This window comes from Mus musculus, chromosome 17, assembly GCF_000001635.26.
Source record: "Mus musculus strain C57BL/6J chromosome 17, GRCm38.p6 C57BL/6J".
Lineage (NCBI taxonomy): Eukaryota > Metazoa > Chordata > Mammalia > Rodentia > Muridae > Mus > Mus musculus.
Genome location: NC_000083.6, coordinates 43,066,999 through 43,091,525, shown reverse-complemented (window position 1 = coordinate 43,091,525; position 24,527 = coordinate 43,066,999). Strand labels below are relative to the sequence as shown.

Below are 24,527 nucleotides of genomic sequence, written 5' to 3'. Positions count from 1 at the left end.
TGGGAGATATGCAATGTCACACCCAGTTTCTGCAGTGTTGTTGATCAAATGTCAATGAACTATAACTCCAATAGCTATATGGCTGTTTTGAGACAGGGTCTTACTATGTAGCCCAGGCTAACGTTGAATCCCTCCTCTTCCTTCTCTTCCTCCTCGTCCTCCTCCTCCTCTGTGTTTGTGTGTGTATGACCTTGTGCATACATATGCAGAGGCTGCAGTTGGACATTGGATGCCTTCTTCCACCATTTTACACCTTATTTTTTTGAGATGGAGTGACTTGCCTGAGCCTGGTGCTTGCCAGTTCAGCTAGACTGGCCAGCCAGCAAGCCCCAGGGATCTTCCTGTCTCTGTCTGCCCAACACGGAGACTGTAGGTGTGCACCACAGAGCCCTGTACTTTGCTGTGCCAGGTATCCAAAGGTTCTCAGGCTTGTGTGGCAAATGGTTTACTGACTGAGCCCTCTCCCCAGGCTGACCCTAAGGCCTTGGTCTTCCAGCCTGCAAGTGAGTGCTGGGTTCCAGGTGTGTGCCATCCATCACACTTGACTCTGGGTACTTTAAGAAAGTAGCTGATGGTGCATTGCCTTCTGGGAAAGCTATGCATCATGGGATCACCATATAATGCTAATGTTTAGTTCTCATGCCTACGTTTGTACCACTTACTTAACTTGCATTTGAACTTTACTCATGACCCAGACAGATTTCACTGCCATGTTTCTGCCCACTGTTTCAGGTGGCAACAGGTTTCTGGTCAGTGATCTTATAAAGAGAATGAACAGTCTTAGATTACAGCCACTCGCTCTACCCTTCTTCCCAAAACATACACAACACGGATTCAAACCTAGCCTTGCTAACCTTCTCAGTGAGGGCTTAAACACATTCCTTGGTTTTATGCTTCGGATATTAAGTGTCCCCCACAAAGGCTCATCTATTGGAGGTTTGGGCTTCAGCTAGTGGTATATTCGACCATGGATGTGTTCATAGCTGAATAGACTATAAGGTAGGGAGGGGGTTCTAGCTAGTAGAAGGTCACTGGACCTGTGCCACTGAAGAGTTATCCTGTCCCAAGACTCTTCCTGTGTCTCTCTGCTTGCTGGCCGAAAGGAGGTAAGCAACCTTCCACCGTCGTGTTTTCTTACCAGGTTTCTGCTTTACCATCAACCAAAGGCAACAGAGCCAGCCAACCATGGACTTAAAGCCTTGGAAACCATGAGTTAAGATCAACGTTTCCTCCCTTAAAGAATTTCTTTTCTTCCTTTTCAGGGACTCTGTTCTAGTGATAAGAAACCATCTCATATACTTAGCTTTACAAGCCCAATTTCATCTGTAAAATGGGCATAATAATAGGAACCCGTTAAGACAAATTTAAAGATCCAATAAAGTAATTAAACTTTATATGTTGTAAAATATAAAACCACAAATTTGGGTTATTAATAAAAAATTCCCAAATTACTAATAAACTATAAACTTAACATACTAGTAATTAATGAATGGATTGTATGTCTCAGTTCTAAATCTTCTGACACAGTGAGAACCTGACAAAACCTGTTTCCTCCCCCATCATAACTGACCCATTCTTGTTTGTTCTTGTTGCTCTGTATGTGTGTGTTCGTGTGTGCGCATGTGTGATCTTTTTTTTTTTTTTTTTTTTTTTTTTTAGTTAGCGTAGCCAGGCTGTCCTGAAACTCCCAGGCTAGCTTCAAAATCAAAGATCCTCCTGCCTCTCTCTTCCAATGGACTAAAGGCATGCACCAACAAGAGGGAAGGGAAACAAGGATGTTCATCTTGAAAGCTGCCACACAGAGATGAGTGAAACCGGAAGACAGTCCCAGTTGTTGACGTGGGGGGTCACAGTATACACAGTATCAGCTTCCAGGTTCTCACAAAAAGAGGATGTTAAAGTTGCTAGCGTTTGATCATTGGAATTCCGCAGAGGTGGGGTCCAAGCTTAGGAAAACCTGCAGTGAGCTTGAGATATCCCACCAACACAGGACCACATCCGCCTCACTGCTGACCAAGCCCTCTGGAGTTCGTCAGGGACAGTGAGGTTTTGGCTAGAAGCCTGTGAATGTGTGCAGATCGTCCTACAGGTATCAAGTTACCTAAGGTTTAACTCCGAAAGACTAGGAAAGGCTTGGCAGTGCTTATCAGAGCCCTGTGCAGTGAACCTCCAAGTACCTCTCCAAAAGGGACTTTTGCTAATAATATTCATGATTTACAGATTGGACAGGAGAAGGGTTTCAGAACACACATCCTTCCCCAAGAGATGAACAGGGCTAGAACCTGAGCAGAGGGAAAGGCGAAAGTTCAGTAGTAAATATACCAAAACCACACAAGTAACAAACACCTAATATTTATTAATAAATTAGTATACTTGAAGGCATTTTTTTTCTGATATCAGTTCCTCACCACTAAGCCCGCCCACGCAAAGGCAGCCGACGTCCACCTTTGCATTAGAGTCTGACGACTGAGCATCAGAGGGCAGGTAGATAAATGAGAGCATAGTTGAAAATTTATCAGACAAGAGTTCTTACAGCTGCAGCCATTTTTAATGAAAGTGATTGGATGATGAAGAAAACCCAGCAAGGCCTTGAGGGCAGACTGGACCTATTGACTATGTGTATTTTTAAAAAAAAGAGAGAAAGAGAAGGATAAAAAAAACAAGAAAGATATCTTTCAAAGCAAAGCTGGGCATAAAGTGCCACTGGCACTTAAGGTTGGCTTTCCAAGGTGCAGCAGAGGTGTCCCTAAAAGATGAAGATCGAGTTCTTTGGTGGCCCAGGTGTCAAGCCACTGAAACAGCAAGTCCTGGTGACTTAAAGATTTCATTCTCCAGCCCAGAGCATAGTAGCGTTAAGAGGTGCACAAGTTATCAGGCAGTGTACGGTGTCCAGACGAAAACCATACAATCAGCGCTAGGGAGTATGGTCAAGTTTCAGCCATGAATATGAACTATATAACAAGACATGAAGAAGACAACTCAAAGTCGAATAGAGTTACAGTCATCAACAGGGTCGTAGATTCCCTCCGTCCTCAAGAACGCTTGTAAAGCACAAACAATAAGACAAATAGCAATAATAATTAAAACAGAAAGAGTAGGTGTGAAGGTTGAAAGACTTATGTCTACTTCTAGGAGTCACAAGATGCCATTAGGTTTTTAAGAAGTTGAGAGTCTCGGGACCCAGCATATGGGAGAAGTCACACTGCGTTTATGTTAAGTTTTTAAAGTGCACAGAATAGTGTTGAAGATATATATAAGAAGGCAAAAATGGAGAATATGTGGAACTTAAAAAAAAATTTAGTGGTGGGCATTTTCCAACAGTTATACATTGTAAAGGCTTTATACATTCACTTTCAGGAAGGAAGAAAGAAAGAAAGAAAGAAAGAAAGAAAGAAAGAAAGAAAGAAAGAAAGAAAGAAAGAAAGAAAGAACCCAAACTCACCGGCCATACACTCTGTTAAACACATACATACACACCAAAACACAAAAGTCAGAAACGAAATGAAATCACCCCGCCAGTAGGTTGATTCCCAGAATGCAGTGCCCCTGTGTTCTACAATAGGTCAGGAAGATGACTGTACACAGAGTCCAAGAGGGTCTGGCTGGCTTCTTGGCTCTTGACCCCAATGATCTCGAAGAGGCGGTCCAGTTTGTCCTCAGCCTGGGGAATCTCTTCAATCACCCGCAGCTCCTCGGGGTTCAGGATATGCAGCATGTCATCAAAGATGGGCTGCAAGTCACAGGGGTCCAGGCGGACCTGCCGCAACACTGTGTCCTTCTTTTCTGCAGGGGGCGGGGGAGGAGAAGGAGAGAGCGATGAGAGGGATTGGAGGAGCAGATGAGGGGCTGCTGGCATTCTGAACCTAGTAGGTTTCCCCGGCGTGAATAAGTGACCTGGGGCATTTTAAATAACACAAGCTTCTTTATTTGCATGGCATGTAAGACCAGAAAAGAGTATTTGCAGGGATGTGTGTCCCAATTCTGCAATCCCCGAACTTAGGGGTAGAGGCAGGAAGATCAAGGGTTCAAGATCATCTTCCAACCTAGGCTACAAGAGATTCTAGCACATAAAACAACAACAACAACAACAAAACAAAAGAAACAACGGGAAAAAAAAACAGATCTGCTTAATTGAAATGAAACAAGAAACTACTAGAACTAGATTCATTCGATTTTAATCTTATTTTAAAATGATGTGCATATTATGTATGTGTGTGTGCACATGAATGTAGGTGCGTTCATTTATGTGTGTATGTGTTTGTGCATGAGTGAGTTTATGTGCATCATATACGCAGGCAGTATCCAGGGAGATCAGAAGAGGATGCCAAATCCTCTGGCATTTCAGGAGGTTTGCGAGCTGTCTTGTGGTTGCTGGGAACTGAACCCAGGTCCTCTGTGTTAGCAGCAAGAGCTCTTAACCACTGCGTGTGTGTCCAGCCCTGGCAATGCCATGTTTCAAAAGCAAAGCAATGAAAGACTAAAGGCCCTGGAAATGAGAAAATGGTGTCCTTGGCTCACACTCTATAGTGCAGAAGAGAGACATCTATTAAAATCACCAGATATTTCCTTTAAAATAAAATAAAATAAAATAAAATAAAATAAAATAAAAGTGTTATAACATAAATTAAAATAGAAATACACATTAAATATTATAATATATTATAACTTATAATAAAGTAAAATTAAGAAATTGCAATAGGACGGGCATGGTGGTGCACGCCTTTAATCCCAGTACTTGGGAGGCAGAGGCAGGCAGATTTCTGAGTTTGAGGCCAGCCTGGTCTACAAAGTGAGTTCCAGAACAGCCAGGGCTATACAGAGAAACCCTGTCTTAGAAAAAAAAAATGCAATAGAAATATGTAAAATGAATTACTCTAAATATGTAACGTCTATGAAACAGGAAGTATCTTAAAAATGAAATACAGAATAAATCTATAATACTCTTCACTGAGATGTAATTAAGAGTTGCCTAAAAACCAGGAAACGTCTGGCAAAACCTTGTCATCGGTACTGTGTGTAATCAAATTCACTACCTTGCTATCGAGGCTGTGTGAGGTGGCCCATTTAGAATCCCAGCATTCAGGGAGGCAGAGGCAGGAGGATGATAGCAAATTCCAGGCCAACCTGGTGTACATAATTCCCAGGCTAGCTTAGACTGTAAGACCCTGTCTCAAAACAAAGCTAACAGGTTATTTATCGACTTATAATTACTTAAATTTATTTTTTAACAGTTTATGTCTCTCAGGCTATCCTCAAACTCAGTATGTAGCTGAGGACAACTGAGTTTTTGTTTTTGTTTTGTTTTGTTTGTTTGTTTGTTTGTTTGTTTTTGAGGCAATCTCACGTAGCCCCAGTCTGGCCTCAAATTCACAGAGATCTGCCTGACTCTCTTTCTTAAGTGCTGGGATCAAAGGAGTCTCCCACCACACCCAGCTGACTTTGATTGCTTATTTTCTCAAATGCTAAAATACCAACTGAGAGCCACCACACTCTGTTTTTGTGTCTGCTGGGCTTCATGCCTGCTAGGCAGGCACCTTACCAACTGAGCCCTAGCCCCCTCCCCTACTATGCTGAAAATGTGTGCAATCTAGTTTAGAGTGAATTTTAGGATCAATTCTAAACACTAAAACTACTTCTGACTCTCCAGATGGGTTTCACTCTTCAGCCTTAGACTCAGCAAGTGTGGGAAATAATTCTCCAGATCAGCTACACTGTCTTTTGTCAGATGTCTCCTGAAGCACACATTGGATAGTATGCCAAGGATAGACGCTAATGGGCCTGTATCAAAGCTGGTTCTGGATAGGGCACAGTTGTAAAGACTTTCTAGGTGTGTCCATGTTAATTAGTGATGTGGCTCCCTTGAGGACACTTTCATCTTGGAGGTCTCCCTAAACAGCTCAGCTACAACTGGGCTGTGGGAGTGGTCAGGGAGATGGCCCCAGGCCTCACAGAGATGGGTACCTTTGGTAATAAAGGAGCCGTTTCTGCTCAGTGCTGAAGAGCCACTGGATGTGGAGTCGCATCGCAGAAGGGGCTCTGACTCGTCCACGAAGAAGCACTTGTTCTTGTCCAGCGGTGAGGGCTCCACTGTCAGGAGAGTGGAATTCTCAAGTTTCACGTTAGGACTGGGCATGGGGCTCGGGCTAAGCGGACTGGGGCTCATGGGGAGAGCCAGTTTGTCTGTTTCCAACTGCGGAAAGAAAAAAAAAAATAAATTTATGAAATATAATCGAAATTACGTAGAAACAAAATGAAGCTAAACCCTCCTCCTTTACCATTTTTGTTCTGTTTAAAGTTTTTTTTGATTCTTCCACTTGTGTGTATTTCTTATTTGCTGTAATATTATTAAACACATATACAATGTCTTACTATGAAGCTCAAGCGAGCTTTGAACTCACAGAACTCCACCTGCCTGTACCTCCTGAGTGCTGGGAAGATAAGGATGTGAACCATCACATCCTGCTCCAACAAATGCTTGAACCCTTTCAGAGTTCGTGTGAAGCCAGGTGTGATTTGGGGTTTGAAGATAGCCTGGGCTAACAAGATTTTTATCTCCCCCCCCCAAAACCAAAACAACAACAGCAAAACCACACCATCCACAACCCCACACCCACACATACACAAAACACACATGAGAACAGATACTGTAATATTAATAATTAGGAGACTATAAGGCGACGTATACCTGTAATCCCAGCTACTCTGTAAATGGCAAATTTGGTGCCAACTTAAGCCACCCAACAAGACACCTCTTTAGAAAATTGTAAGCAAAAACTAAAGGAGCACATGTATGCACTTATTTAGTTATTTTCCTTGTGGGTGTGATAAAATACTCCAACATGAGAGACTTAATGGAGAAAGGACTTATCCCTGTTCAGCTCACAGATCAAGGCACACAGTCCGTCCTTCTGGGAGTTGGTCACAAGGTACCCAAAGTCAAGAAGCAGAGAGCATTGGATGCAAGAATTCTAGTGTGGCTTTTATTATGCAATCCTGGACCCCTGCTTTGGGAGTGGCCCTGCCAACAGCTAAGACAGATCTCCAGGCAAGACCTGGTGGTTCAAGCCTAGCAACATGGAAGGCCAACATGGAGGCAGAGTGGCACCTGTGAGTTTAGGGCTAGTCTCGTGGTTTTCAGGCTGCTTGGTGTGAGCGTGATCCTGTTCTCCTTTGAAAGAAAGATGAGAAAGAGAAAAAGAAAGAGAAAGGGGGAAAGGGAGGGAGAAAGCCAGAGTTCACATCAAGTCTATTTGGTCTCTCCACTCCACCCTTTCTTTTAAGAAATGCTCCACAATTACACCGGGCACTTTGTCATCCTCTGGCCCACTGACCTCGCATCACTGGCTTCCCAGGCATCGTGGTTAATACTAATTGTCAAGTTGACAAGCTCTACCATCACCTCGCAGTCAATCCTCTGGGAGCGCTTGTAAAGGTGGAAAGACTCACTAGAAATGTAAGAGCTCTTCCACTGCTGGTTGGAATACCAGGCCAAAGAAAAAGGAAACCATGGGGCTAGTGAGATGGCTCAGCAGTTAAGAACACTTGCTACCCTTGAAGACCACAGGTCAGTCCCTGATATACACTAATGCCATAAAACCCCAGCCCCAGAGGATCCAGTGCCCTCCTCTGGTCCTCACAGACACCCTCATACATGTGCTATATGTATGTATTCACACAGAGACATAAATTAAAACAGAATAAATACTTTTTAAAAGAAGCCGAATTCTGACATCCATTTCTCTGTTTCCTTGCTAGAGAGGTGGTGTGACCAGCTGCCTCCGGGTCCTGATGCCATTACTGGACTGGATATCTTATATTGTTTCTTGTCAGGATGCAAGATGGCCAGTCACACATCTGAGAAGATCACATACACTCTCCTGAAGCTATCGACGACCACCTTGAGAATGAATACCCATTATTCTCGAAAGCCCGTCGAGAGAGAGGCTGTCAACCTCTCCAGACAAAACATTGACTCGGATTTTAAATGATCACATTACAAAGTCATGTAAGACATGAAGCCGACATGCCTGCTTCTTTTGCAACTCTTAATGACTGGGACATTTTTTGCAAGTGATTGGGGACCTGCAGAGGCCACCAGTTCCTGCACACGGCTGACATTCTAGCTGGACATTCCCGTAAACCACCGCCCACAGCTGGCTGTGAATCCAGAGTAGGTTCCAGAACTGGTTAACATGCATCCCCAGAGGGGACCTTCTGATCCCCAGATAAGAGTTACGCATATGCTTTGAGTTTTAATTCAACAGGCTCTGGCATAGGGCATATTGAATTAAATGCCCTGAAAATGCATGCAGTCACTCATTCATGCCAACATCCTCCTTTGTGCCCTCAACTGACAAAGAGCACTTGTCTGCATTCTGGTTCTCAGGAACATTACACTGGTTGACATGGTCCATCAATATAGCACACTGTTCTTGGGAGGAAAAAAAAAAAAAAAAAAAAAAGAACTTCCCACCCACAAATTCATGCCAACATAGAAGTCCCACCCACCTATTTCCTGTGCTCATTTAAAACTTTCCATCTTTATTTTCCCAGTAACTTTGCTAGAAGTCGGGAAGTAAGTACCAGATCTCCAGCATAATTGCACAAGGTCCTGAGTTGATGTCCCTGTCGTTCAAGCCAGGTGACTAGAAGGTGTCCCAGAGAGTGCCTCAGCAGTGGAATTACCTAGTTAGTATGGCTAACAGCAGAGTCTGCATGGCAGGCATCCTTCTAAAAATCTACTCTCTGGCTTTGGGTGCCTGGCTGCATGCTGAATCTATCTGAAAGTTATTTGCATTTTCCCCATAAGCTCATAGAAATGTCTTTTCTCCTTTTTACCTAATATTTTCAACAGCTCTCAGAGCTACTTTGCAACCCTGTATCAGGTATTGTGTCTCCTGGGATATCTCTAACAGTAAACTGGATCATCGGGCTCTATGGAATAAAATAATGGCTCTATTAATTATCAAAGTTCGTGATTTGGCATTTTGAGTTTATAGCAATAAAGAACATCAATATTAAGATGACAATATTATTTAAAAGAGAAGATACTTGTGTCTGGTGGTTGGTTGGTTGGTTGGTTGGTTGGTTGGTTGGAAGACACAAACAAACTTATATCCCACGCTGGCTTCTAGCTCACTCTGCAGCCAAGGATGACCTGAACCTCCTGATCCTCTTGAGTCTACGTTCCGTATTACAAAGTGACGGGCTATCAAACACATGGCTCTGTGCGTCTTAGACAACCACTTTGCCAACTGAACCACATTCCCAACCAGAGAAGATACTAGAAAAAGAAAGCCAGATTTCCTCAACAGAGAGTCTCATCTTCCTTAAAAAAATGCACAAACTTGGTAAAAAAAAAAAAAAGAAAACAAAAAACAAAAAAAACACAAAATAGAGTAACTTAATTTATCCACTAAGCATCTTTGGGCTGTCTAAATTCTCTGTGGGGGCATATTAATTTTCTAATAGAAAAACAAAGCGTGTTATTTTTAAAAGCACCCCCACTGATAAGTATATTTCCCTTCTGCTAATGTGAAGCTCTTGTAGCTGTGGTGACTTGTATTTATATTGGGCTAGAGAACAAGACTGCTGGCATCATGTCTCTGCAGCTCAGACCCTCTGTACTTTTGTCAGGTATTCATGGATCCAGACTGCTCAAACAACGCCAGCTTACAGAAGAGAGAAGAATTCTAAGACCTCCCAGAAGAAAGGACTCTGGGAAAATTTGTCCAAAAAGGACATGAATCCTCCAGATGTTTGTTGCACCTCCAGAAAGACTAGAAAACTGTGGCTTTTTTTTTTTTTTTTTTTTTTTTTTTTTGCTTGAAAGCTGCGAGAGGAGAAAAGCAGAAACCAATGAGAGAAAGAAGGGAGAGCGAAAGAAACAAACAGTAAGAGGAGGGATGGGGCAAAGGGAGAAAGGCTCTCCGTAGGCAGCCCAACCATAACAGGTCTATTGAGTGCACTTCCAGAACATGCTATTTTCTTTGGCCCAAAGAGTCCTTAGGGCTCTCCCTGATTAGTCTCTAAACAGGTACACTTAGTACTTCCGGGTGCTTATTAATCCAAAGTGGCAGGGAGGGTAGATAAACAGCCACCCGTACTTACAGCTGAGTCAGCCCTCTAGTCCCATGGTTGTTTTGATTTCCTTTCGGAATATCAGGAACATGGAAGACCAAGGGTCATCTAAATGGACTGGATAAACACGGCAGAGTCTGGGGCCTGAGTATCTCTAGGGGCTGTGACAGTGCATCTAAGCTACACTGGAACATGGCAGCCATCTTCTCATCCCATTTCTACTGAGTCCTTGTCAACCCTCCCAGTTCCAAGCTGAAGGGCCCACCACTCTGTGTCCTCAACTCAACTGCAAACCGTCACTGCTATTATGACTCTGGGAAATCATGGCAGGCCTTCCCAGAGAAGGCAAACTGAGACAGTGCAGTGCTTCTTGGCTTCTGAGGATGGTGAGGCGTGACCATCCTGCAACAAGGGTGGTGTTGAAATCAAGCAAGGTTCTCACTTGTCTGCTTTGCAACCTGGCAGCAGCCCTGAGTATCCGTTGCCCTGGTCCTAACCTCCCTAGGTACTTCCTCAGGGTGCATTTCCTGTTCTCCACACTTAAATGCTCAAGAAATTAGATAAAAATTAAAGTGTCTCCAAAGTCTCAGAAAAAAAATCACAAGTCTCATTTACCAGCTGTGCGCTCTTAGAAAAACCGCTTCCCTTGGCTGGTCAGCTCCCATGTTTATTTCTGAACTAAAAAGCATAGGTTCGGTCACCTCTAAACTGCTTCTGTTCCATACTGCTTGTTTTATTGTTACCATTGCATTCTTTTAACTACCTCCCCGCTACACACACACACAAATCTCTTCATCTCTCTTTGCCAAGTTACCCCAAATTATTCATCTAAGTTCATTCATCTAAGGTTTATCAGAGTTATTGTCAGTTACCTCCCAATTACGATCTCCCTGTGGTTGCACAATCTGTATTCACCAAACGAATTAACGGCTTTGATTCGCCAGTGATCCGCTGAAATGGAGTATTAATTATGCAGCCTGGATGCTCCTTGCCAGCCTCTTAAAATGGTTCAACTTAACCCCTTAGCCCCTGACATCCCCACACGGATATCACCATGCTCTCTTCCCTAGGACATGGCCACGGACGCCTCATGACCTCTAAGGAGGCTCATACACAAAAGCCACCCTTTCCACGTAAGGGCCCTTCTATATCTCATTTAACACCATGAAGGAAGGGAAGTTCTCAGCTTGTTCATGGGAAAAAAAAAGTGTCATTTTACCAATGGTTTCAAGAGTGTCCTTTGCTAATCCCAGATGAAACTAATTGCTAGTCCATGAGTTGGATAGCTTCCCACCTAGACCCCATTCCCCAGGGCTCGGGATGCAGCTCAGTTGGTCATATACTTGTCTAGCATGCACCAAGCCCCTGAGTTCGATACTCAGCACCACATAAAACTAGGCATGGTGGCACATACCCACCAGGTAGAGGCAGGAGGGTCAGTACTTCAAGGGCAAGCTTAAGAAGAGGCGGAACTGAAAGACCACATCTTTGAGAAAGAGTAGGAGATGGAGAAGAAAGAGGAAAAGCTGGCAGTCACAGAATGCCAAGATGGCTCCATCCAAGCTGTCTGCAGCCCATTGCTGAGGAATGAGAACCCACAGCGCTTAGAGAGGCTGAACCCCATAAACTCGTCACCAACAGTACATGAAGGGCCCTGGCCTCTGGGCAGTGGAAGGGTTGCTCGGCAGGGACTGCCCGGGCACGGAACTCAGAACTTTACGCTCCAGCTATGCAGATGCTCTAGGATGGAAGGGTGGGTGAGGGAGTCTGTAAACACTACACACTTCCGCTGAGACCGAAAATGTGTTTTCTATTTGAAAGTAGTGCAGAATCCAGCAGACCAGTGATGGACCAGTTAAGGAGGAGCAAGCAAATAGAATTCGCACTAAAGGTTTATCTCAAGGAAACTCCAGCCACAAGGGAGTATAAATGACAAGCGGGTGGGGGTTGTGATAGTATCTCAAGCTTGTTTCCCTCACCTTCCCAGCGCAAATAATGAATATGAAATTACATTTCAGACCATCTGCAGGTCCGTGGAGGAATTTCAGCTTGAGCCTTATCTTTCTTGCCAGGTCAGTATTTTGTAATACCTGACTCTATCGAATCTACTTGTCCTTATGTTAGAGAGCAAAAATTCAGATGATAAAGTAATAAAGAAGTGAAATCTGGGGCTGGAGAGATGGCTCAGCGGGTGAAGAGCCCTTGCTGCTCGTGCAGAGGACCTGAGTGCAACTCCAGCACCCACACAGTGGCATCCAACCCTCTGCTACTCCAGTTTCTGGCGATTCCATACTTTATCCTGACCTCCACAGGAACCAGGCATGCTTCTTGCAATACACATACTCAAGTGCAGACAAAACATGCATTTTCAATTTTTTTTTTAATTTTAAAAAGGAATTTAAGTCTATGTGCTCGCAGGATTTCAGATAAGTCAGATCATAAAATTTTTATCTGAATCTATTTCATTCCCAAGTTCACAGACTGAAGAATGCCCGATACAATGATCCCTTAACAATATCACAATATAATAAAAAAGATGATGTATTTGAAAGAGGGGAAGAAAGGGTATATGGGAAAGTTTGGAGGAAGGAAAAGAAGGGGGTAAATATAATGGTGAAATATCTTAATCTCAAAAAAAAAAAAAACCAAAAAACAAAAGAAATAACAACAACAAAAAAACCCACACTGCCTTCATTAAAAGGAAAGTAGGGTTCCTTTAAATCTTAAATGAGAGGAGACAATAATTTTAAAAAATATTTATATTACTTATTTGCGGTGTGTGTGTGTGTGTGTGTGTGTGTGTGTGTGTGTGTGTGTTCAGAGGAATATCAGATCCCTTGAAGCTGAAGTTACAGGCAGTTGTAAGCTGCCGGATGTTGGTAACAGGACTCAGATTCAGGTTGTCTGCTAAAGCAATAAGCTCCCTGCACCACGGCACCATCTCTCCAGCCCTGACACTAACTTTGAAATTATCCTTCTGAAGTGTGAATTCTTGTTGTACCCAACTCAGAACAAGGAGTCCTACCTAAAATAAATCAAATTTACCGAACAATTTTGTTTTTCGAAACAGGGTTTCTCTGTTTAGCCCTGGCTGGCTGTCCTGAAACTCGCTCTGTAGACCAGGCTGACCTCGAACTCAGAGATCCTTTGCCTTTGCCTGCTGAGTGCTGGGGTTAGAGGAGAGCATGAGCCACCTTCACAGCTATCACCCCCACTTCTACCCCTACCCCACCCCCAGGATTTGTTTTTCCAAATAATAAGTACATAGATGGAAATGTCACGATGTTGATTCCCAAACCTTTCAGGAAATACTGGTCAGTTATTCCATATTTGGAGTCACAGACATGCGTTATTGTATTGGAAATAGCCACATATACAGAGATAAGGCAAGTATGTTGAAATAAAATGAATTCTTAACAAGCTGTTTCTTTTCTTCTTTCCTCTCCACCAACCTGGCCCAGACCTCAGGTGACATGCAAAGAGGTGTGTTTATTGCATAAGGAAGGAACTGTGCTCACAACACTTCCAGTCTAAATCACCAATTAGCAGGCAGACAGCACAGGTCCTCTACTGTCTAACTCTCCCTAGGGTCACTGAAGGTCATGGGATGGAAGTAGGAGGAGGAACAGAAGCCAAGACGGACCTCCCTGGGAACTCCCTGGCCAAGCCGCAGAAGAAACATAGATGAGTGAACAGAGAATCTGGGAGCCAAGGCAAAGCCCAGCGTGAACTTCTCCATCACAGAGAGAAACTCAATGCTAACCTGGCTAGCCCATGCCTGAAGCCACTGGGAAATTATCTGAAGAGTGACTTCCTCCCACCCTGATTAGTTGAGGCCCAGACAACCAGATAGGATTTTACTACAACTGAAGTCTTTCTGAAGACTCTGCGTAAGTTAACCACAGATTAATTAGCCATGATAGATCGCATCTTAAAACCCCTAATTCCAAATCAAGGTAGTTACTGTGATGTTGCCTCTCTGCGGCATCCATGAGTTCTGACCATTCATTCCTGAGAATTAGTTTCAAAAAAACGGGAGCCCAAAGATTAGCTATGTCCAAGTGTGAACCGTCAATCTTTGTCTCAAGCAAAAGAACTCTTCCTTTCCCCGGAGCTCAGATGGAAAAGCTGCGGGAAGCCACAAGACGTGCTTCAAAAGCAGCCAAAGCTGGTAAGAACCAGCTGGCTCCGGAGGGCGGGCGGGAGTGCCCCGCCCAGCTGCTGGGGCGGCTGTCTGCAAGCTGTCCAGGCTGCTGACAGCAGTAGTACTGCCTTTGCATCCGGGAGCTGACTCATGGGGTGAGCTTTCTCATAAATAAATAAATAAATAAATAAATAAATAAATAAATAAATAAATAAATAAATAAAAGGGAGTGAGGAAGAGAGTAAGCGGGCTTTCTTGGTTGCGAATGGGAACCCACTCACATCTTAGAAGATTGTAGCCAAGCTCAGTCAGGATCCTGGGAGATCATGCTGTTTAGAAACCGGGATTCCCCTTAGTGCAGCCTAGACAGTTTTAACCAGGAAAACACGTTGCATAAACTTTTAAAAATTTTTGCCCGAGGACCCGAAGAATGGAAAGCAATTTCACAATAAATAATGCCTTGATGTAAAAAGACTCAAGTTAGTCTTTGTTAGTAAGTTTTTGTTTTGCTTTGCTTTGTTTCTTGAGACAGCAGCACCTCTCTAACACAACCCTTGCTGTGCTAAACCACACACACACACACACACACACACACACACACACACACACACACATATACCGGGCTGGTCCTGAATTCACAGAGCTCTGCCTGCCTCTGCTTCCTGAGTGCTGGGATTAAAGGTACCATGTTTGGCTCAAGGAAAAATTTTTTTAAAGATTTCTCCTTATATTTTATTGTTTAAAACATATCACACCTAGTGTGTGTGTGCGTGTGTGTGTGTGTGTGGGGGGGGGGGTGGAGGTCAGAGGTCAGTTAGGTGAAGGTGGATCTCTTCTTCCTCCGTGTAGGGATAGAACACAGATTTGACATCAGGTGTCTTTACCCACTGAGGCACCTCAGAGGCCCTCAATTAGGTTTTTTGAGCCTGACAGATTTGATTAAATTAGTATTGCTGAATAAATTCAACGAATTGGTGCTGTTATAACCTCAACACACCTGGCTTCCACCCTAATGGTCCCCCTCTCAGACTTCAAGGTTTCAGCCCCTCAGGTTCTGATCCCACAGAGGTTATCCAGTGTGTGAGCAATTTCCCGTGCACTGTTCCTCACGTCTCTGTGTACACAGTACCACTAGGCAGGGACAAACAGTCTCCACCCACGCCGCTCATTCTCGATAAGTCCTCTGATAAGTGTGGAGACACTTACCTGCTCTGGCATCCCTGTGGCTTCTACTCTTGGGATAGCAAATACCATAGGCAGCGAGTATGCCTGCCAGAGTATACAGTTTGCATCTCTCTGGATATATGTAAGGGTGTAGAAGGGAAACATTTCTGAAAGCAGAAGAAGGCACGAAGCTGTGCCCTTTCCTGTCTGACAGTCTGAGGCTAAAGATCTGCCTATGTTACAAGTCCTCAATTTCCTGTCCAGTACCAACTGACTCTTTTTCTTACTTTCTACAAATTATTTTCTTTGAGGAAATTACTCCTGTGCTGTAGACAGTCTCCCCCAGCTGTGTTTATCTGCTTAGGTTAGAACATCATACACTGTACACATTTCAAAAGACTATGTATAGCCTCTCATGGGTGTGTGTGTGTGTGTGTGTGTGTGTGTGTGGCAGATCTCACTGAAGTTTATGTCAAGTGACCCAGGATTAGACTTTAGAAAGACTTGTGTGCATCTCCCATAGTCTTTGCCTTTTTCAAGAGTACCCTGCCAAAAGTGGAATTATAAATATACAAAATCACACACCTGCCCCATGTTTTGGCAATGATTTACGTTAATGATAGGCGAGTCCACCCTTCATGACTCCGACTGGAGCTAAGTGGCTGTTTCCCTGGTGACAAGTTTTAATAGGAAAATCAAAAGCAATGTTGGTCTGTCGTTCAAGGAAAATGTTGAAATTAAAACAGCTGCACAATACCTGCAGACAGGTCGTGATTTCCTCATGAGCTAGTAGTGACCGGTTTGTGACATGAGGTCATGACAGACCAGGGTACAGTCTAGAAACACAGGACGGAGAAACCCGGCCAAGCGGAAACTGTCAGATTATCCCCATGTGTGTTTGGGCTTCGAAACAATAGAATAACATGTGTTTTCCAGTTCTGGTAATTGATGGAGAAAACAAGTATCCCCCCCCAACCCCCACCCCCCCATCCATAACATGGATTCTGCTTTTCTTGCTTTTGGAGGAAGCTGGTAAGAGCATGCATTAAAAAGATGAAAAATGCCGTCAATAGTAGGCTTAGCCCATGTGGAATACTGAGTCAGTGTGTCTAGGGGAGTTAAGAAAAAGGAATTGTCCACTTCAATCTCTTCATAGCAGTTTCACAGAATATATTTTTAAAAATTTGTTCCACATACCTGAACCCCCTGGTTTGTCCTTTGCTACTTTCTAGGCCATGCCAGTTATAGGGCTCAACACATAAAGGAACATGGGATTCATGTTTACTAAATAAAGTGCCTGTGTAAAACTATCCTGCCCTTTGCAACAGTGATAACAATAAAATAGCCATAGCAGTTATAAAGTGTGTGTGTGCACGCTTGTCTGTGTGTGTGTGTGTGTGGTGTGTCTCACCAGTGTGTGAGGCATATAGTGTATCAAGTCGATTTCTGAGCCAGGTGGTAGTGCATGCCTCTCATCCTAGCAGTTGGGAGGCTGGTGAATCTCTGTGAGTTTGAGGCTAGCTTCATTTGCAGGGCTAATTCCAGGACAGCCAGGGCTACACAAAGAAACCCTGTCTTAAAAAAAAAAAAAAAAAAAAAAAAAAGCTCTAAATGAGGTCGATGGATTCTCCGCAGACACTGGTCTACTCGCCCTTGCATCACAGTTGTTAGTTCACTACACTAAAACAGTGGTTCTCAGCCTTCCTAATGCTGTGACCCTTTAATTATATTGAAAATTTAATCTTTATATTTAATATTTAATGTATTACATTATATCAGTATTATAATAATTAATAACATTTATATTGCATATAACATTTTTATATTATTGCTATTATAATAATAGATTAATATTTAATATACCATGTAATAAAGTAATAATATATTTCCTTATATTGTGGTGACCCACACCCATAAAATTATATTTGTTACTACTTCATAACTATAATTTTGCTACTGTTATGAATCATAATATAAATATCTGATTAGCAGATGGTCTTAGGCGACCCTTATGAAGGGGTCATTCAAAGCCCCCAAAGTGGGTGTGACTCTCAGGTTGAGAACCACTGGCCTAAAAGAAAACAGGAGCCACAAAGAGCCATGTCACTAAGATCCACATGAAGTGCAGGACTGAGTCCATACACCCTTTTAGTTCAGAAGAGCTTTACAAAGCTGTCTGAAAGAAACTGAGACGTGGGGACAAAACGGGGCTTGTCCGAATTCACACATGGAGTGGAGAAAACAAAATTCAACTCTGACCAGAGGAAAGCCCAAATTTCTCACTCCCATGATCTGTTATTGGAAGTCTAAAGCCCTGCATTTGATGTGGAGGGGACATTAGAACCTCACCCCTGTGTCTTTCTTACTACAGACCAGTCCAAAGTTTCTGTAAAGTGTAAACTTTACTACTGAGCCAAGTAGAACAGGATGTAAGAAAACACTCGATGTTTGCAAAGGTGCAGGGTTGAGAGGCCCTACTGCAAATGGGCAGGTGTGGCTGCCTACTGCAAACAGAGAAGAAAACCGAAGAGCCGTTCTGAGCCGTTCTGACCATGATCTTGTCCTTTAAAACACACAAGCATGCAACAGCTTTAGTGTCCTGGGCATGTCTAGATGAAGAAAACCCCCTGATGCTGTAAGCGCTCACACACATTTCTAACGGAACATCTGCTCATGTCTGTGATTAATTATCAATCAATCCTTCATCCTGGAGAGGGATGCTTTGAGAGGCAGGGACCACTTTTCTTCTTCTTCACCCAGTACCAGGCAAGCAGTTACTACATCACAAGGCCACTGCAAATAACTAAGAATCTTTACAAAGCATCTTTGGTTCTTGTTTTGTTTATTTGTTTGTTTGTTTGACAGATTCTGACTGTGTACCCTGGCTGAACTTTGTAGCCCAGGCTGGCCTCAAACTCTTGGCCATCCTCCTGTTTCAGCATCTTGTGCTAGTAGTACAAGAGTGCTACCATCTTCAGCTGAGACTTAGGGATACAGTAATCAGTGAATCAGCCTGAAATGCCAGCAAACATCTTCAGCCTATTCACACATATGTCTCCTTTGCGCCACATAACCAGCAACACGAAACACACCAGAGCCTGAAGATGTCATCAATCCCTCAGCAACTGTCCTCTTACTACCCTGAAAGTTCCCCAGGGCCCACAGTCATGCCGAGATCAAGTAACACGTCCTTAAATGACCCTCTATGCTGTAGTGAGTGACACAGCAAAGAGCAGGGGCCAGGTCCACGAGTACTTGCCTAAAGGTCTCAAATCCCTTAGGCCAGAGGGTCTGTTTTCTAGAAAATTAACAACAACAAGGACCTAAAAACAAACCTCACTTGAATCACCAAAAAGCCAACTGAAATGTACAGCTGGTATTTATCCCAACTCGCTTTCACAACAGTTCTGAAAACTGCTAGTCCCAGTCAGACCATAGATACGGACAGCTGCTGTATCATGAAGCTTGGCGGCGAAAAAATAAAAAAATAAATAAAGCCAGTAACTGTGCTACCTCAGCAGCCAGAGCATCCACGACCTCAGTATGGAACACAAAGGCCACTGTATGAGACTGAGGGGGAGGCGTGGAAGGAGGTTGGAGGAAAGGGGAAGAGAGACAACAGAAGTGTGGCCAACCACTGCCAGCCTGAGAGGAGTGGGTCTCCGCATTGGTTCTACAAAGGCTGAAAATCCCCTAAAGGCAAGGAAGCATTCAAGTAAAGAACAACGAAATCTGCTGTGTTCCAAGGCTGTTCCATGGCAGTGGAGCCTCACCTACCTTATCTCACTGGGCCAAGAGTGTGAGCGTAAGGCAGCCATGCTCAACTGCCCTGCACCCACACCACTCACGGCAAGCATCTGAAGTCAATGAAAAGTCTACTGCTTCTCTCTCTCTCTTTCTCCCCTCTTTCTCTCCCTCTTCATGTCTTCTCCGTTCCCCCTTCCTTTTTTTCTTCTTTCTACAGAATCTTGCTGTGTTAGCCCAGGCTACCCTCAAATTTGCAGCCCTCCTGCATTAATCCCCAAAGGATCACGGGGATGTTCGATTACACTTAACTTTCTGTTATACCTACTTCGTTTTATTTCATGGCTATGAACATTTACCTTCATGTATGTATGTATGTTTATGTATGTATGTATGTATGTATGCATGTACGCCTTGTGCACAAAGATGCCAAAAGAGGGCATCAGACACCTTGAAAACATGAGTTAGATAAAGTAAGCCTACATGGGGTGCTGTGAACTGAACCTGGATTTTCTACAAAAGCAGCAGGGCTATTAATTGCTAAGACATCTCTCCAACCCCTTAGTATTAAAAAAATAAAAATAAACAAACAAAACAAATACCCCAAAAACTTGTTTTAAAATAGACTCTCTCTATAGCCCTGACTGTCCTGGAATTTGATATGTAGACCAGGCTGGCCTCAAATGCAGAGATCTGCCTGCTTCTACCTTCTAAAATCTAGGGCAGCCAGAGTAACATGGTGAGACCTGATTTTTTTTTTAAATCAGAATAAAATAAAAGGTGTTGGACTTAAACCAGGTTGTCAGATTGTTCCAGAACCTTGCCACTAGCCATAGCTCTCACACCTTGTTTTGTGTATCCCAGAGCAGGACACACGGTAATGCCTTGGTCAGTTCCAATAACCATTTACTAGGTGCGGTGCAAATAGAATGAATGCTGGCTTTCGAGAAGCCTGTCCAATTTGCATGGGAATTCAAGGCCATCTTCTTACCCTACCAAAGGGAAAGGGGTTGTACATAAAAAGAACAGAAAATAAATATTGCACTCACTAAGCCCAGCTGCGTTCACAAAGAGTTAAAAGTCAAAGTAGGGAAAAGGAGAAAAAAGTAAGTTAAAAAGAAAACCTAGAAATTCAGCTAGCCAGCTTCACTTCTCTTGAGAGCCAGGAGCTGGGAGAAACCACTATCTTCACACACACCTTTGTTTTCTTGCAAAGGAGAACATTCCAGCCAGCACTCGCTCAGGCAGGAAGGAGTAAATATTTACAGTTAGCTGGATTTTCTAGTTCTTGGGCACTGAACCCAGGCAACTCTCTGCCTTGACAGACCATCCACTTCCAGAGGCCTGGAAACCTGGTAGGCCTCCCCATCCAAAACTATGTGACCCCAGCCTTCAGGATTTAAAAGGTCCATTATGTGTGTGTGAGTTGGAGTTGGTTAGGAATAAGCCAGGGAGTCATTACATCCAAAAGAGAAATAAACATAAATGAATTGCTTTCTGGTGGCTATGCCACATCCATCCCCGAAGCAACCAACCACAGGCATCATGTTCAGTTGCGAGGAAACTGAGGCAGAGAAGCACGGTCGTTTACCCAGGGTCCTCAAGCTGAGTATACCCTGAGGAGTCTGGCAGCTTGTCAATCTCCACTCTCCTTTTCCTACTGGAGTCTTAATGGCTGCTTTCAAGAACAGCCAGTACGTTAGTCCTCCAACCTCCTGGACTCAGTTGCTTGGATCACACAGGTCTGTGTGGGGTTGCTTTCATAACTCAACTGCAAGCTCCCCTTGACGTCGTTCACTGTGCCTTACACATCTGCAGGACCCAGAGTGCTTGGTATCATACTGTGCTCATAAATGCTTACAAAATGGAGATTTCAAGATAAAAATCCACTCCATCGACTTGCTGTTCCAGGAGGAGGAACAGAAACCCGAGCATTGAAGAAAGATACCAAAAGAAAGTAACTGGGAAGCCAACCTTCTAGTTCCTAGCTATCCCTCAAAACTAGAGTAAAATAATATTTTGTGTTTATTAGTTATTATTGCTTATTTATTCGGTACTGTGTGACCCCAACCTGAACAGTGTGGTTTAAACAAAGGAGAATGGCCCAGGTAGTTAGACAGACTATCCCAGGCTGGTCTCAAAAACTCTTCCTATAACTGAGGATGATCGATCTCTGGAGTTCTGTGATTACAAAGCATGTACCACTTTGTCTGGTGTATGCAGGGCTAGAGATGGAACCCAGGGCTTCCCGAATGCTATTCGACCACTCTACCCACTGAGCTACATCCCCAGCCCCATAAAATCTTGACAATGAAAGCAAAACAGAAGAGGAGGAGAGATAGGATTCACGTTCTCTGGCACCGGGTGAAAAGGACACATTTATAACATACTTTGTAGCTTAAGTATGGATGCTGTAGTCCTCGTGGTATTCATTAAAAATATGGTGTGTGTGTGTGTGTGTGTGTGTGTGTGTGTGTGTGTGTGTGTATTACCCTTTTGTTTGTTTGTGAAATAGCTTTGTTTGTGGGAGAGGTACTAGGGGGAAGGTGAACTTGCTGACCTTTTAAAGGACTGGAGTTCAGTTGACAGCACCGACATTGGGCATCTTACAACTTTCTGTAATTTTGGTTTCTTGGGTGAGGACATACACACACACACACACACACACACACACACACACACACACACACACACACACACTTTTTAAAAGAATTTGAGTAGATCTGTCAAAAATCCCATTCACTTCCAACTATCACCCCACTGTGGAGCTACTTCTCCTAAATGCACATGCTTGGAAGAATCCTTCACGATTCTGAAGGATCTGTGTTCAGCTTTAGACATTGACCTTGGAAGAAGAAAGTCCCTCGGATGAAGAAAGACCCAGCCTCAGGAGGCCTTAACAATGAACACCATGGTTAATACAGGACCAGCTGGTCTGGCGAACAGTAACTAAAAGCCACACGAATGCCAACCCTTTTGAATAGCAGGATAATGTAGGTGTTCTCAGCCTCACGGGAGGGAAGAAACATTAGCCATTAAAACTGAGTCATTTTTACACATTAAGAGTCCATTAACTCCTGGGGCAAAGTCCCAAGTCCTCAGGAGTGCCACAAAACACAGGAAAAGCAATTCCACCCGAAAATGTGAAGAGTGAGTCTTAATTATGCCCCCTGCTTTCTGAGTCTCCAGCTTGACTCAACAAATCTCAGTGAGAAGCTATGGATGGCGGATTGTTCCATACTGTGCAGTTGTTATGAACTGGCAGCCAGGAATCAGGCTTGTTGGCTCCTAGAATTAGAGTAAGAATGGGACCCAGAATGTTGCAATACAATGATGCACATTACTAAAACATGTGATAAGGAGTTTAGTATTGCCCTCTCAGCATGCGTCATAATACCCAGACTACAGAAAAAACAAGCTGGGAGCTACAGGATGCTTGCAGAGTATGATCTCTCAAAATACAGGAAGAAGAAAGAAAGAAAGAAAGAAAGAAAGAAAGAAAGAAAGAAAGAAAGAAAGAAAGAAAGAAGAAAGAGGAGGGAAGGGGAGGGGAGGGGGAAGGAAGAAAGAAAGAAAGAAAGAAAGAAAGAAAGAAAGAAAGAAAGAAAGAAAGAAAGAAAGAAAGAAAGAAAGAAAGAAGAAAGAGGAGGGAAGGGGAGGGGAGGGGAGGGGGAAGGAAGGAAGAGGTGCATGGATTTTCTTATTTTCATTTTTTTGTTCTGAAGAAATGAGAAAAAGAAGTGTGCATAAGATTTTAGCATACTGGAAGAGGTACTTTGTGCTTTAATTCACTCTTATAAATTTCTTATGCCTCTTAGGTTATTAATTGTTCCATTGCATACTAGTCATGTCTTTACTTATTTTATTTTCCTTATTTTGGGGTTTTTGTATTTTGTTTTGTTTTGCTTTGCTTTGTTTTGTTTTGTTTTTGAAAGAGGGTCTCACTATGTAGCTCTGGCTGTCCTGGACTTCATTCTGTAGACCTGACTGGCCCAAAACTCACAGAGATTCACCTGACTCAGTGTTGGGATGGATCAAAGGCATGCACCACCATGCCTGGCCACAGTAACCTCTTATCCTTTTGGGACCATCACAAATTCGGGATAAGCAAGTTCTAATGTGGCCTAATTTGCATTATCTTCCTCCTTGTCAAGGAGAGCAGGCAGTTCATCCCCAAACAGCTGAATCCATCTTCAACCTGCTGTTGACCAGTCCTTCCCACTAAAGCCAACAACCATGAAAGCCTAATAAACTTTCTCTGCGCTCCCTCTATTTTAACTGCAAGTATCTTATTTAGATAGAGGATAAGTATTCCTCTTGCTTTTCCAACCCCAACTATTTAAAAGCCTAGCTGTAGCTGGATATAGTGGTCCTCAAAAATTAACTCTTAGAAATTCACAGCACAAAGCCACAGGGGTGGATTAGTGGTTAAAAACACTGACTGCTCTCGCAAAGGACCTGGGTTTGACCCTCAGCACCCACACAGAGGCTCACAACCATTTGTAACTCTAGTTCCAGGGGACCCTACACTGTCATCTGGCCTCTGACGGCAACAGGCATGTACATGGTGCACACACATACACGCAGACAAAATACACATTGTGATGGTTTGTATATGCTTGGCCCAGGGAATGGCACTAGTAGGAAGTGTAGCCTTGTTGGAGTCGGTGTTCCACTGCGGGTGTGGACTTTAATACCCTTGTCCTAGCAGCCTGGAAGTCAGTATTCTGCCAGAAGCCTTCAGATGAAGATGTAGAACTCTCAGCTCCTCCTACACCATGCCTACCTGGATGCTGCCATGTTCCTGACTTGATGATAATGGACTGAACCTGTAAGCCAGCCCCAATTAAATGTTATCTTTATAAGAGTTGCCTTGGTCATGATGTCTGTTCACTGCAGTAAAATCCTAAGACACACATTATGACACCACTGCATACACTAGCAAGCCTTTGTTGCAAGGATGGTGATATAGCTGTCCCTTGTGAGACTAGGCCGGGGCCTAGCAAACACAGAAGTGGATGCTCACAGTCAACTATTGGATGGATCACAGGGCCCCCAATGGAGGATCTAGAGAAAGTATCCAAGGAGCTAAAGAGATCTGCAACCCTATCGGAGGAACAACGTTATGAACTAACCAGTACCCCAGAGCTCTTGACTCTAGCTGCATATGTATCAAAAGATGACCTAGTCGGCCATCACTGGAAAGAGAGGCCCATTGGTCAGGCAAACGTTATATGCCCCAGTACAGGGGAATGCCAGGGCCAAAAAATGGGAATGGGTGGGTAGGGGAGTGGGGGGGGGGGACTTTTTGGGATAGCATTGGAAATGTAATTGAAGAAAATATGTAATAAAAAAAAAGAAAAAAAAGAACTCTTTCTTTAAAAATTACAACACA

The 24,527-nt window shown here is 43.5% G+C and overlaps 1 protein-coding gene across 1 annotated transcript in view; it reads right to left on the bottom strand.

The window, feature by feature from the left end:
* Positions 1-2,337: 2,337 nt before the first annotated feature.
* Positions 2,338-24,527, bottom strand: part of Tnfrsf21 (tumor necrosis factor receptor superfamily, member 21) — a 72,634-nt gene continuing 50,444 nt past the window's right edge. Inside the window, exons 5-6 of the mRNA NM_178589.3 lie at positions 5,962-6,190; positions 2,338-3,783 (exon numbers count right to left, since the gene is read on the bottom strand). Of these exons, the coding sequence (NP_848704.1) occupies positions 3,554-3,783; positions 5,962-6,190 (459 nt within the window). The 3' untranslated portion in view covers positions 2,338-3,553. The remainder of the gene's footprint in view (positions 3,784-5,961; positions 6,191-24,527) is intronic.